General features: G+C 31.9%; 1 protein-coding gene and 1 long non-coding RNA gene across 4 annotated transcripts; both read right to left on the bottom strand.

The window, feature by feature from the left end:
• Positions 1 to 2,685: 2,685 nt before the first annotated feature.
• Positions 2,686 to 5,990, bottom strand: LOC107899429 (GDSL esterase/lipase At5g03610). Its single transcript, XM_016825140.2, has 5 exons — positions 5,701 to 5,990; positions 5,393 to 5,599; positions 4,359 to 4,630; positions 3,139 to 3,445; positions 2,686 to 3,060 (listed from the first exon to the last, which is right to left on the bottom strand). Exons 1-5 carry the CDS (start codon positions 5,759 to 5,761, stop codon positions 2,843 to 2,845), a joined length of 1,065 nt encoding a protein of 354 aa, XP_016680629.1. The 5' UTR covers positions 5,762 to 5,990; the 3' UTR covers positions 2,686 to 2,842.
• Positions 5,991 to 11,742: 5,752 nt separating this feature from the next.
• LOC121216166 (uncharacterized) lies at positions 11,743 to 13,403 on the bottom strand. Of its 3 annotated transcripts, none has more exons than XR_005912199.1 (4): positions 13,061 to 13,403; positions 12,842 to 12,952; positions 12,065 to 12,192; positions 11,744 to 11,982 (listed from the first exon to the last, which is right to left on the bottom strand). It is a non-coding gene; the product is annotated as an uncharacterized lncRNA (long non-coding RNA). The 3 variants fall into 3 exon arrangements; XR_005912198.1 differs by having other exon boundaries at positions 11,745 to 11,982; positions 12,065 to 12,519; XR_005912197.1 differs by having other exon boundaries at positions 11,743 to 11,982; positions 12,065 to 12,952.
• Between the last annotated feature and the right edge of the window lie 545 nt (positions 13,404 to 13,948).

Raw genomic sequence — 13,948 nt, 5'->3', positions numbered from 1 at the left:
TGAATATTTATAGTAAATTTTACTATCCATTAGTTTTTTTAAAAAAAATTCATTATAAATATTAAAAATATTTATTTTTATTTGGGTATATATCTCTTTTTTTTAATATAAGTGTACCTATGTATAGGGGTGAGCAAAACTCGATCCAACTCGAAAAAATTAATTTTTTCGAATTCAAGTGAATTGAATCAAGTTATTCGATTTTTTCAAGTCAAGTCGAATAAGTAATTTGAGTTTCAAGTTTGAGTCGAGTTGAATTTTATATTCGAATAAAAAATTGTTATAATCACCCCTTTGGTTCCTATCAATTTTGAAAATGAGTAAACTAGTCTCTCAACAAACATTACAAAAAAATTCAAAGTATTTATAAAAATTCTAAAATTTATATTTTAATATATAAAATTTGAAATTTGAAATTTCTAAAGAATCTAAAGAATATATAAAAAAAAGTTAAAAATTAAAAAAATCTAAAATAATAATTTTGGTGATCTATAAAAGTAAATTAGTGATTAAAGTTTATCATACTAAAATAGTTTTTTTTCTCTTATTTTTATTTGAAAAAGTTCCATATATATATAGTTTTAAATTTATGTGATCTGACATGGAATTAATTATATGATAACAAAATTTTAATTTAACTAGAATAATTTTACTCGATTAAAAAAATTAAATTAAGTTAAGATGATAAAAAAAAACTTGTCAACTCAATTAACTCAATTCTTTTTCAACCCGCACCTACTTATTTACATTATTTTATACTTACTTTGATTTCAATGTTGCATATTAGGATAGGGTATTGTAAAAACTTCATTATTTGATGATATCTAAACAATGGAAATGGAGATGATAGCTATTTATCATATGGAATTTTAAGTTGAGATTATTTATGTCTTCTTATCAGTACAATTTATACATTTAATTTTGAAGATACAAAAGATTTTTTTCTAAAATAATTTTTAAATAAAGATTTATAACCATAATTTCACTACTAAAAGTGGTAATATCTTTTTCATTCTAGCATCATAAATAGATAAAAAAAAGTCTAAATTATACTCACAATTTAAATATAAATGCATCTAATCATAACCTAACTTTGGATTCTATTACCACCTTTTGTAGTCATAACTATCTATAAGATTGTTCCACTACTCAAGCTAGTCTTTTATTGTTAAATGCTTCACATTTAATCTTTTATGTAAATGATCACCATTGCATAAATGCTTTATTTTCTATTATGATTTCAATAGAATAATACTTTATAACATTTGGTATATATAAGAAAGCTTATTAAAATATCATGAAAGTTACATTGACATATTTGGTACACTCGACACTTTCTTAAAAATATAATGGTACTTTACAAAATTATCCTTATTAAAAATGTAATTGTAAAGTTGAATGTATAAGAGACGTAAAATTGAATATTATTTGTCGTATAAAGCAGGTGGCCAGGTGCTTCCCTTGTCATGCTACCATTTTATTATATTTGGGTGTGTAAATATATTTATTGAAGAGTATAATGTTTATTTCAACATTTTTTTTATTTTTTATAAAAAAAATTAATCTATTAATGGTTATGTTAGTTATTTGAGCATTTTTTGAATTTCTTTTACAAGAAAATTAGTTTATTGAAAGGTTTATTTGTCATTTGAGTTTTTTTTATTCTATTATTACATCTATTCCCCTCAATCAAACACAATCTTTATTTCATTCTAGCCAATCAAATCATTGTTATAGTTATTTTTTCCATTATAACCCTATTTCTTTCTCACAAAATGGTTATTCCATTATAGTCTTGTTCCGTTCTAGTGAATCAAACATAGATTTCATGCTTCACAAAACCATTTTCAAGCTCGATTAACAAATAGAAAAAAAAGGGAGGAGAGGAAAAAGAATGTAATTCTTCTTGTGTATTTTCATTGGCATCATGAGTAATTTAGCCAGTACCATTTTATCACTTGGGCTTTAATCATTCTTTAGGGGATTACTTTGGTATTCAACATTTAAAAACTTAGTTAAATTGTATTTTTGGATAGAAAAGTTGACTAAATTGTTAAGGTTTTAACTACACTAACATGATAGTCTATCCGTACTTAATTGTTGACTTGGATATTTTTTTTAAAATTTTTTACCAAGTACATATGGACTGCAACTTAGGTTGTCGTGATAGTGCCCTTAAAATTTAATAATTTAATCAACTTTTTTATTAAAAACTACAATTAAATTATATTTTAAAAATTGAGGGTCGGGGATAAACCATTATGCCTATCTTTATTCGCAATAAAATATATTTATATTTAAGTGTGAAATGGAAATGATAAAAATTACAAAATTAAATAAAGAATAAATTAAAGAAAAAGTAAATATTTTATTTTAAATAAAAAAACCCGCAACCAACTCCAATAAATCTATGCAATAATGAAGGGTTCAACTTTTTACCTTTATTCGATATAACAAATGGGGTTTGGACTTCTAGCCCAAGTTCTAATGTATGCCTGCAAATTCCCAAACCATGATCATTCTAAAATGTGTAATGTGGCAGCCATTCAATTTTTTTTCGTTAATTAGAAAAGGAATCAACTTTTGGTTTCATCTCTTTGATGATAACTTTAATCATGATCATCAAACAAATCAATGAGATGAACACAAGTTTCATTAGAGACATCCCACCAAAAAAGGGTAGCATTGGAAAAGAACTTTTATTATTAATATTCCATTCATTTCATACAACTTTTTACCAACACAAATGAATAAAGAGATCACAAAGGGATTTGACAGATACCAAGAAACTAAATGTAAAAACATCATAAAGTGATAAAAGGTAAGCATTTCATGGTAATGTCTACCAGAATTGCTTGAGACTGCTTTGAAGAGCTGGAGTTGAGTAAACAGCTCGCCATCCTTGTTCCGTAGGGTGAACTGTATCCCAAAAGAATTTGGATTTGGGATTGGAGCAAAGTGTGTATTGCTTCACACCATTTTCATCTACACTTCCACATGAAAATGCGGCACTCACTCCAACACAACAGGGCTCAAATGGATTCACAAATGTTGGACTCACTGCAAAAAACCCAAGATATTTCATGTTTAAAGGAGTTGTGCAAGTAAAAAAAGAAAGAATACGATTGTGGGAGTCACCTTGATGAGCTTGTTTTTGATTGAAAACGTTCCAAAAGGCATTGTACATGTCAAGAACGAAGAAAGAGGAGCTGTTGGTTTCTTTGTTGAGATCGTTCACTGCTTGAGCCAAGAGCTGGTTATGGAGACCAACGAGGGCGTTTTCACTTTCGTTGCATTGTTCAAAGGAGAATTGGGCAGTGCTTTGAGGGAGGCACCCCAATGGTTGCAGTGCACTCGCCGCTATTTTCCTCACTCCCAAGTTATGGATGCGTTTCAGGTTCACCTTCAGTTGGTTCACAACCCTTCCAATGAAGGCTGGAAATCCCTGAATTTTCACACCAAATTTCTCTTTTCAACCCTCATTTTTCCTTCTTTTTCATAATAACTATATTAAACAACAAATCTGTCAAACGAGTGGGTTTGGTAGACTTGCCATACACAAATTAAAACGACAATCTTTTTTTTTCTTTGCATGCATAAGATCACAAGGGCAAGACAAAGAAATCAGTATAAGTTACATATCTAAGGTAAAAATACCATAGAGGCCCCTGTATTAGGAATCAAATTACATTTTACCTCCTCTAATCAAAAAATGAGCAAAATAATCCCTAAAAATTAGACCAAAAACAAATCCTTTTGTTAAAAAATTCATCCATTTCTGCTGTTAAAAATCGATCCATGTACGTCAACAAAAAGTACATGTGACATATCACTATCTAGTTATTCTGCCAACCATGTCAACCTTTTAATAATACAAATTGATGAAATTTTAATAGAAATAACCAATTTACTTTTTAATGTAATGTACAGAGACTAATTGGTTCATTTTTTAATAAATGAAGCAAAATGCAATCCGATTCTAAAGCCCCACAATACTTTTACCGAGATGCAACTGACCACACATAATATTGAGACACCACAAAAAAACCAAATATAACCAAGTCATAATGTTGGCTAAGTTCTAATATGAAGTCAAATTTTTGTACCTAAGATCACGACAGCACCTTTCACAATAACTCTTTGTCCCTTTCTTATAATTTAATGAATTTGTTCTTCAATTGGGCCTTCTGTCCTTTTTTGCAAATGAGCTATATTATTTAAATCATTATCTGGTAGAGGAAGTGTCATTACAAGTGGGGTTCAACAAGTTCAAGCATACCATCATTGAAAGTAGGATTGGTGACACATGGCACATAGTGAGCATATATATATGAATATATGTGAGGTGTTATTATTACCGCAGTAGAGCCGTTGGTGGCAATGTAATTAGAGTAGTCATTGCCTGCAAGACTGACAAGCGCAACAGAAGTTTTCAAGGCCCTCTTGGAGTAGACAGAGTCATTGAGAAGCTGTTGCAAGAAATCGATCTGGGTTGTCATGTTTGGCTCAGGAGCTGGCGTGTCGAAAACACCGGTTCCTCCATAAGCAAAGTTCAACCCGTACTTGAGACGACCACCCAGTTCTTTCCTGTATCTGTAGGGCACCGGTGTCTTAATCCCCAAGTACCCAGCTGCTTGTCACAAAACAACCCAATTAATTGTTTACTAATAAAATCAATATTTATGGTACTGTGATGATTCAGAAAGTTATTGTCAGTAAACTGCATAATCCTATGGCTGGAAAGCACCATAATAGTAAAGTTGATGGGATTAAAAAACTAATGTTACTTTTAGAGTTGATGAACTAGAAAAGAAATTGTTAATTATTATATACTTTATTCCAAGACAGCTCCTTGTTGTCATGAGCTGTCTGTAACTTTGAGTTTAATGCTTTAATACATTGTGGGTGCTAAACTAAGGTTAGAAGGTATAAAATGTAAATCATAGTTACATTCCATTGATTCAACTTAATTAAAGGGGGGGTAAGAAAGTGAAGAAAAGGGTTGTTGGAAGAAGCAATTATTTATAACTTGCAATCGCGTGAAAAAGTTGGAAAATGATCTCACACAAAGGATAGAAATAGGGAGAAAAACAGAAGAAGAAAAAGAGTGAGGTCGGGCACTCAGACTCTGCTGATCAGTATAAAAACAAAGCAAAATTATTATGGCAGAAGATAAAAGGAGGAACCCACACCGCACAACTCAGTTCAATATAATATTATTAAATTGTAGTACAATAAACAAGAAGTAAAGCAAAGCCCATTAGTTGTACAAAAGAGAAAGAGCCAAAGCTAAAGCTAAAGCTAAAGGTAAAGCTAAATATTAAAAGACTTGAAAAGATGAACACTATCATTATTGATCCTAAAAAGGATAGAAAGAGAGAGAGAGAGGTACCGATGAAATCAGTCAAAACACGACCATCAGAGAAACGGCCAGCAGGTTTCCCAGGGAATGTAATTCCATAAGGAAGTTTCCAGGAACTTGCCAAAGCTTTCCTGTTGTTCCCTGTATCAGCGTAGGAATCCCCGAACACAAACAACATCTTGGGTCTGAAACCAAAGGTCCACACCCTTGACCCTTCAACAACATGTTGCTCCTCACCTACATAATTCATTCACAGAAATCAAAAAGATTAAGAAAAAACAAAACTCTTCCAGTTCCAGGCCATATGTATAATGAAGCAAAGGGTTGTTTGGTGTTACCTAAGAAGAGGGAGAAGAGGAAGAAACAAAGCAAGGAGAAGAGAGGGGTGGGAGTGTCCATGACAACGAAATTAAGCAGGGAAGCAACTGTTTTTAGACAAACAAAAGAGAGGGAAGAAGAGGAACGGGTTTATTGTTTGTAGGGTAACCGAGAATCTCAACACTTTATATAGTGGGAGGAGGGTAACGCTTTTCCATTTAAGCGGTTGGTCAAATTTCAATAAAGTCGTCGTCAATTATATTTTCATATTAATTTGAAAAATAACATCTTTCAAATAACCAAAAAAGAAAATTTCAAATCATATTACTCAATGTTTCTTTATTTCATCCAACCAAAAAAAAAAAACAGATTGTCCTTCAAATACGAGAAGGAAGTCTTTTCTTTGGATATTGGTAGAAAATTAAGATGAGTAAAATTCGATTTGATTCGTGTTTCAAGTTTAAGTTGAGTTAAATTTTATAGTTTGAATAATAAATTAATATAAATAATATTTTGATCTCTATTAATTTTGAAAACGAATAATTGATCTCTTTGTCAACAAAAATTACAAAATAAATTCAAAATATTTATAAAAATTTCAAAATTTATATTTAAAAATATATATAAAGAACATTAAAATTTTAAAAATATTCTAAAATAATAATTTTGGGAATTTAAATAACTTAATTAATTATTCAAGTTTATCAAACTAAAATGTTTTTTATTTTTCTTTTAAAATAAATTCAAATATATATAGTTTCAAATTTGTGTGCCCTAACATGGAATTAGTTATATTGTAACAAGATTTTAATTTGACATATTTAGTTTTTTTAATTTAACTCGAGTAATTTCACTCGATTCGATTTGACTTGAATTTCATTTCACATTACTCGATTCGAAAAAATTTCAAATCAAGTTAGGATGATAAAATAAGATTCGTCTACTCGTTTAACTAGAAAAATTTTAACTCAATTTGACTGAACGCTCACCCCTACCGACAATTAGCTTAAAATATGGATTTCTTCCCTCTACTTTCAACATTTGGGTTCCTCGGTTGAAAAATAGATAAATTAATTTGTGTATTTAGATTAAAGTTAAAATTGATCTTTTTGCTAAAAATTCTATTCATTTCTACAGTTAAATAATGACGTGACTAACAAAGCAAATAAGTAACGATATGTGGTGCATCATGTGTACTTCATATTGACGTAACATTTTTGCCTGCCATGTCAGCAAATATTAAAAAATAAAAAATCTTAAAAATAAATAAAAGCTTTAATAATTATTTGAAAAACCACATCTAAGATAAACCTAGATAAATAGTTGTCTAAGTTCATCCTAAATGTGTTTTTTTAAAATAATTATAAAAAATTGATATAAAAAATTATTTAAAAATTATAACAACTAGTAAAAAATCAATATAAATTATTTAAAATTACAATATATATTGAAATTGATGAATTACTATAAATATAATTTTTTTAAAGAAAATAATTACAAAAGTAATGAAAATTTTAATGGAATGAAGTTGTTTACTCCTACATTTTAACCATCACTAAGTGGACCGTAAATGGCGAGAAATATTAATATTGCTCACTGAAAATAAAAAGTTATAGATTTTATAATTTTTTTATATGTAGCTTGGTGATGGTTATTTTAATTTTAGTTATTTTTTAATTTAAGATTTATTTTTTTATTTTTAATAATTATTTAAAAAATCTTAAAAAATAAAATTTTTAATAATTATTTGAAAAATCATATTCAGGACCAACCTGGACAAATGGCTATCTAGATTCATTTGAACCTGGACATGTATTTATCTAGATTCATCCTAAACATGGTTTTTCATATAATTATTAAAATTTGTATTTATTTTAATATTTTTTTAAAAATTTTAAATGTCAATTGATGTGGCAAAATGTCAAGTTAGCATGAGTTACATGTGACACATCATGTGCCGCTACCTACTTGCTCCGTTAGCTAAGTCATCACTTAAAGGTAGAAATTGATGAAATTTTTAATAAAAGAACCGATTTACTTTCTAATATAATATACATAAATTTATTTATTTTTAAATAAATGAAAAAAAATACAATTCGAGTTTTAGTATAATGAAATCCATACTACTTTTATTATTAAAGTGCTAACATGTCGTTTGTTTTGTAAACGCAGGCAAGTCAATGCTTATACGAATTCTAACGTTGCCTTCGTTTTAAAACTCATGCCTATACATGGTTTGTCTATTGACACGAGGGTCTGTCTGTCTATTGACACGGTTCTACATTTCTTTGAGTATTATGTTTTTTAGTTTTGGAGTGAATTGTTTTTCAATGTTTATGAGTGATAGAGAAGGAACTAGCTAATTTGAATTTGATTGATAAGGAGGAGGATGCGTTTCATGAGGAGGCTGCGATGGTGGATCAAAAATATCAATTCAGTCTGGTGGGACGATATTTGACAGATAGTGTTGTTCATTTTTCATCTTTACCAAAAACTATGGTTGATCTTTGGCATCCCATTAAGGGGATTTGTATTTCGAATTAGGAGAAAAAAGATTTCATTTTCAATTTTTCCATGATGTTGACATTCAAAGAGTACTTGTGGGAACTCCATGGTTTTTCAACAATCATTTATTAATCCTTAACAAGATTCAACTAGGGGAGAATCCGTTGTTAATTCCATTATCCCTATCGAAAATTTGGGTTCAAATACATGATTTGCCTCAAGGTTTGATGACGGAAACTATGGCCAAACAATTTGGGGATTTTCTGGGTCAATTTCTTGAAAATGATACATATACTTTGACGATGGGTATTCAAAATTTTATGCGTATTCGGATTCGTTTAGATGTGACAATTCCACTGAAAAGGAAGAAAGATTCTAATTGGCAAGAATCATATTGTCTATGCTCAATTTCTGTACGAGAAACTAAGTCTTTTTTACTTTATTTGTGGCATGCTCAGCCATGGGGCGAGCTTTTGTTCGTTTCAGACCAAAATTAAGCCCTCAAAGATAGTTTTTGGGTGGGATATCTCCCTGAATACGGTGGTGCAACTACGGAAGGCAACTGTGAGCAAATGGCTCTGGGAAGTAGATGGTTCGAAATGCAGAATGGTGGATAAGGAAAGTGGCATTAAAGGTCGAAATTCAGGGGAAAAAAAGGATACTGGGTGTAACCGTAAGGACGAAGTGGAGAAATCTTATCCAAATCCTAATTTTATTCCTTTAAGATCTGCACAAATGACATTAAATAAGGGATTTGACAAATGACGAAACATGGATAGTAGGGAGTTAAATGGGACTGAAAATGAAAATGGGCCTATGGATTTGCTATTGGATGAGGAAAATGAGCCATTTCATATTATGGAAGGCAAGAAACGTCAACAGGTGGTGAGGGAATGACACCGAGGGAGGAATTCATGGTACAACGGCTAGCTCTACAGGGCGGAGCAGCCGAATGCAATAAAACTTCTAAGCTAGAATGTCCGTGGATTGGGGAGGTCACGGACTGTCAATAGGCTCAAAAATAAATTGAGGGTCATTAATCCCCGAATTTGATTTCTTATGGAAACAAAATTAAATTCAAAAAAGATGGAAATGGTTCGGTTGAAATGCAGTTTTGTAAATAGTATTGATATAGGGGAGATTGAATCAAAAGGAGGCTTATCCTTGAGTTGGAAAGGTAATTCTTTGGTTATGCTTAGGAGTTACTGTTATTACCACATTGATGTTGATATCCATGATTATGAAAATTGCAAAATTTAGAGGTTAATGGGCATTTATGGGAATCCTGATGAACGTTGTAGGTAGATGTCTTGGGAGCTACTTAATCAATTGGGTCATGATCAATTGGTCCATTGGATTGTAATTGGGGATTTCAATGAGATCACAAGTTCTTTTCAAAAGAAGGGGGATGACTTAGATCAGAATGATAGATGGCCGAGTTTAGAAACGTTTTGGATTATTGCGGGCTTAATGATCTGGGATTCATTGGTAGGTGGTTTACATGGAGAAGGGAAGATTTCTGTCAACTAATATAAGGGAAAGACTTGATAGGGGAGTAGCGAGTTTGGATTGGATGAATCTTTTTCTAGGCTATCTAGTGGAACATTTGAGTCATACTATATCGGACCATTGTTTGGTTCTTGTGGATACAACAGGAAAATTGCAATATGGCAAGAAGCACGGGGCTAAGCTTTTTCGTTTTGAGGCCAGATGGTCTTTAGAACAATCTTTCGATGAGGAAATAAAAAAGAATTAGGTTGATTGAACTGTTAGGGTTCCCGCTAAGTTAACGAAAGTGGTTCAACAGTTATAACAATGGAGTCGTTTAAGGAACTGTGAGCAAAAGCCAAATTGAATGGTTTTAGAGGAACAGTTGCTCAAACTCTATACTCGGGATCCATCTGATGAGGTTTTGGCTGAAATTATAGATGTTCAGATAGGTCTAAATTTGGAGGCTGACAAAGAGGAAGTTTTTTTAGAACAACGAGCCCAGGTCAATTGGTTGAAAATTGGAGATTGGAACACAAGTTTCTTTCACAAAGTTACTGTGACTCGTCAAAATCATAATCAGATTGTTAGGTTGGAAGGGGAGGATGGTCGTTGGGTTTCAAAAGCTGAAGAGATGTTGCATATTGCTCTAAAGCATTTTAAAAATCTATAAACGACTTTTGAAACAGGGGACGATGAAAGGTTGATTGGGTTAGTGGAGAAATAGATCACAAAAAGCATAAATGATGAGTTGCTCAAACCTTTTACTGATGAGGAAATTTGGCATGCGTTAAAGACAATGGTGCCCCTAAAGGCTCCGAGGATTGACGATTTTCCAATAATGTTCTACCGAAGGTATTGGCATATTGTTGGGGCTAAGATTTTTAGATATTGTTCATCTGTCTTAAAGGGTGAGATTGAAATGGGCGAGATTAATAAAAACCATATAGTTTTAATTCTTAAAGTTGAGAAATAGTGAAATCTTTCACAGATTAGACCTATAAGTTTATGTAATGTGGTTTACAAAATTATTGCGAAAATTCTGGTGGAACGTATGAGTACAATGTTAGGATGTTGTATTAATGAAGCCCAAGAGGATTTTATCCTAGGGAGACATATTTCGGATAATGTTTTAATTGCTTATGCGGTCTTACATTCCCTTAAAATGAAAAAGAAGAGTAAAAGGGGGAATTTTGTGCTTAAACTCGATATGAGTAAAGTGCATGACCGTGTTAAGTGAGATTTTTTGGCTGGAATGATGTTCAGGCTGGGTTTTCATACAGATTGGATCATTCTCATTATGCTGTGCGTCTATTCAGTTACTTATACGGTGGGTATCAATGAGGATATTAGTGCCCTGTTTTCTCCTTCAAAAGGGGTTCAGACAAGGAGACCTACTCAGTCCTTATCTATTCTTAATATGTGCAGAGGGTTTTTTACACTGTTGAACGAGGCAAAACAAAAAGGTCTAATGAGGGGAGCTCCGATTGGAAGGGAAAGGTTAGCAATTAATCACTTGTTGTTTGTGGACGACTGTATTCTTTTTGGTGATGCCTCGTGTGAAGCAGCACATACAGTTGGTAACATCATTATGGATTATGAACTAGTTTCGGGGCAACAAGTTAATTTTAAAAAATCGCTTATTTATTTTGGTGCAAGTGTGGACTCTAATGAAAGGGAGTTAGTCACCAATATTTTGGGAGTTCGTGTTGCAACAAATCTTGAGAAATACTTGGGTTTGCCAATGATGGTTGGAAAAAAAGAAGAAGTTGGCTTTTGCAAACTTTGTGGATAGGTTCAGAAGGAGAATTGAGGGATCGAGCTTTCGCTATCTTTCGATTGGGGGTAAGGAAATTTTTATTAAGTTGATTTTACAAGCAATTCTTGTATATGTTATGCAGTGTTTTGCTTTGCTGAAAATTTTATGCCAAAAGCTAAAAGGTATTTTGAACAAATTTTGGTGGTCTAATAGTAAATCAACTAAAGACATTCATTGGAGTAATTAGAGTGCACTATGTAAACCCAAAGCTGATGGTGGGCTGGGATTTCGGGATCTTTTTTTGTTCAATAAAGTCTTATTAGAAAAACAAGTTTGGCGATTATTACCCCAACCCAATTGTCTTTTAGCGAAAGTCTTTAAAGCCCATTATTATCCATTCACAAACATTATGTCTACAAAAGTTGGGTCTTACCCTTCTTTTACCTTAAGGAGCATTTGTAGTGCTCGGAACTAATTGCGGACGGATTAATTTGGCACATTGGTAGTGGTAAGGGTGTGAACATTTGGAATGATCCATGGTTGGTTCATCCTGGAAGTAGTAGATTATCAGTTCAGAGTATAAATCCTTTTTGGACTACAGTGAATCAATTAATTGATGCAGAACTGAGTACCTGAAATAATGAGGTGATTTGAAGGCTTGTTGATAGAGACCAAGCTAAGCGCATTTTCAACATTCCTCTTGCAAATTTTAGAACTCAAGATATGCTGGTTTGGAGACACGATGCTACTGAGGAGTATTCTGTGAAGAGTGGGTATTGGGCTTTAGTTACAGAAAAATTACAGTATACTGAATACAACCCTAATACAACAGACAACTACAAGGACTTTTACAAGTTGCTTTGGGCGTTACAACTTCCAACTAAAGTTAAAATACACATGTGGTGATTAATAAACAACTATGTGCCTCATTTCAACAGTCTAATTACATGAAGATTGGTTGTTTATGATGTTTGCCCACTGTGCAAGGAGGCTCCGGATGATTCTGACCATTTGTTGTGGTCCTATGGCGTATTACAACAACTCTGGACTTTCCTGAATATTTCGATCGCTCCAGCAAAGAATACCTCTAATTGCAAAGACCGATTAGTAAATGTTTTTATTGAATCAGATGAAATTACCAGAAAAAAGTTAAATATTTCTTTTTTGGGCTCTGTGGTATAGAAGAAATAAAATGGTACATAAAGGTCTTAAGGTTATATACAGGAAATAAGTTTGAGTAAAGTTTCTATTTTCTCTTCGAGAACTATGGTGAAAGAGTTGTGCGACCCCCTAACCCTGAGACTATTAAACTAAATTTTGATGCTTCTTTTAAGGGTGATTCTAAAACTTCTGTTGCCGCAGTTCTAGCTAAAAATGATGAGGGACAAATCATGAGTGCATGTACTTACCCATATGAGGGAGTAGCGAATATCTTTGTAGCAGAAGCTAAGGCCTGTGAAAGGGCTCTTCTTTTTGCGATTGAAATTGGTTTTAGGAAAATAATTTTGGAAGGGGATTCCCTATCCATCATCAAAAAATTCAAATCAGAAGAGGAGGACAGATTAATTCTCAGACCAATTTCACAAAGTATTCAACTTTTAGAGGGACATTTAAAGGAAGTCACTTACCATTTTGTTCCAAGAGAAGCTAACAATGCGGCACATAATTTGGAAATGGAAGGTCGTTGGCATCAAACACCATGCTTTTGGATCGATGAGGCATCAGATTCAGTTGAAAAGATGGTGGATGAAGACTGGACTTCTTAGCTTCGACAATGTTGAGAAATCTTTTAGTTTAGCTTTGAAGTTGGAGAAGGTTCATTGGAATCTCCATGGCTGGTTTTAAAAGCAAATTCATTTTCTGTTTTGGTTGTGCAGTGTAGCTAGTGATGAAGGAAAGGAAAATGGCTGGTATTCTCTGATGGGTTTTCTTTTTGGAGTTTGGTTTAGGGGAGCTTTCTAGAGTTGATGGTTTTTGTCTTTCTATGTGCTTTATTTTATGTTTTGCAATATTCGTTTTTGATGCAAAAAAAATCATGCCTAATCATCACATTTATATAAAAAATTAATATTAAAATTTTATCGTAATTAATTTTTTCAGGAGTTAGTGAATTCAAAGAATTGCTAGAAATTTAGAAAATTTTGGATAAAAATATTAGGTTTAAAAATTGAGTTTGAAAAAAAAAATAAGTCTCTTAAATCATGGGCCAAGCTCGGACTCCAATATTCAAAGCACCAGCTTGGTCTAACTCGTTTTAAAGTTTATAATATATATTTTTATTTTTTATATCATGTAATTTATATTGTATAAAATTAAATATATTATATTATAATATAAATATTAAAAAATAGTATAAGGATTCACTTATACTAGTGTAAAACTCAAGTAGTTTTACATAATTTCATAATATTTTCAACAATTAATATTTTAACAATCCAACCGTCATATTTAATTTATGTAAATCATGCATGTTAAATTTTGAGTAAATTAGAAAGGCCTAATTATATGTTTTATGT

The sequence above is a fragment of the Gossypium hirsutum genome, chromosome D04, assembly GCF_007990345.1.
Source record: "Gossypium hirsutum isolate 1008001.06 chromosome D04, Gossypium_hirsutum_v2.1, whole genome shotgun sequence".
In the NCBI taxonomy this organism is placed as follows: Eukaryota; Viridiplantae; Streptophyta; class Magnoliopsida; order Malvales; family Malvaceae; genus Gossypium; species Gossypium hirsutum.
This window is presented reverse-complemented; position numbering and strand designations above follow the sequence as displayed.

What these genes read in the sequence shown, in the direction of transcription:
- LOC107899429 (XM_016825140.2), bottom strand. Translation starts at nt 5,761, where the DNA reads ATGGACACTCCCACCCCTCTCTTCTCCTTGCTTTGTTTCTTCCTCTTC. An exon ending in CCACCAACGGCTCTACTGCG is followed by an intron (nt 3,446 to 4,358) that starts GTAATAATAACA and finishes GTGAAAATTCAG; the next exon opens with GGATTTCCAGCCTTCATTGG. An exon ending in TCAAAAACAAGCTCATCAAG is followed by an intron (nt 3,061 to 3,138) that starts GTGACTCCCACA and finishes GGTTTTTTGCAG; the next exon opens with TGAGTCCAACATTTGTGAAT.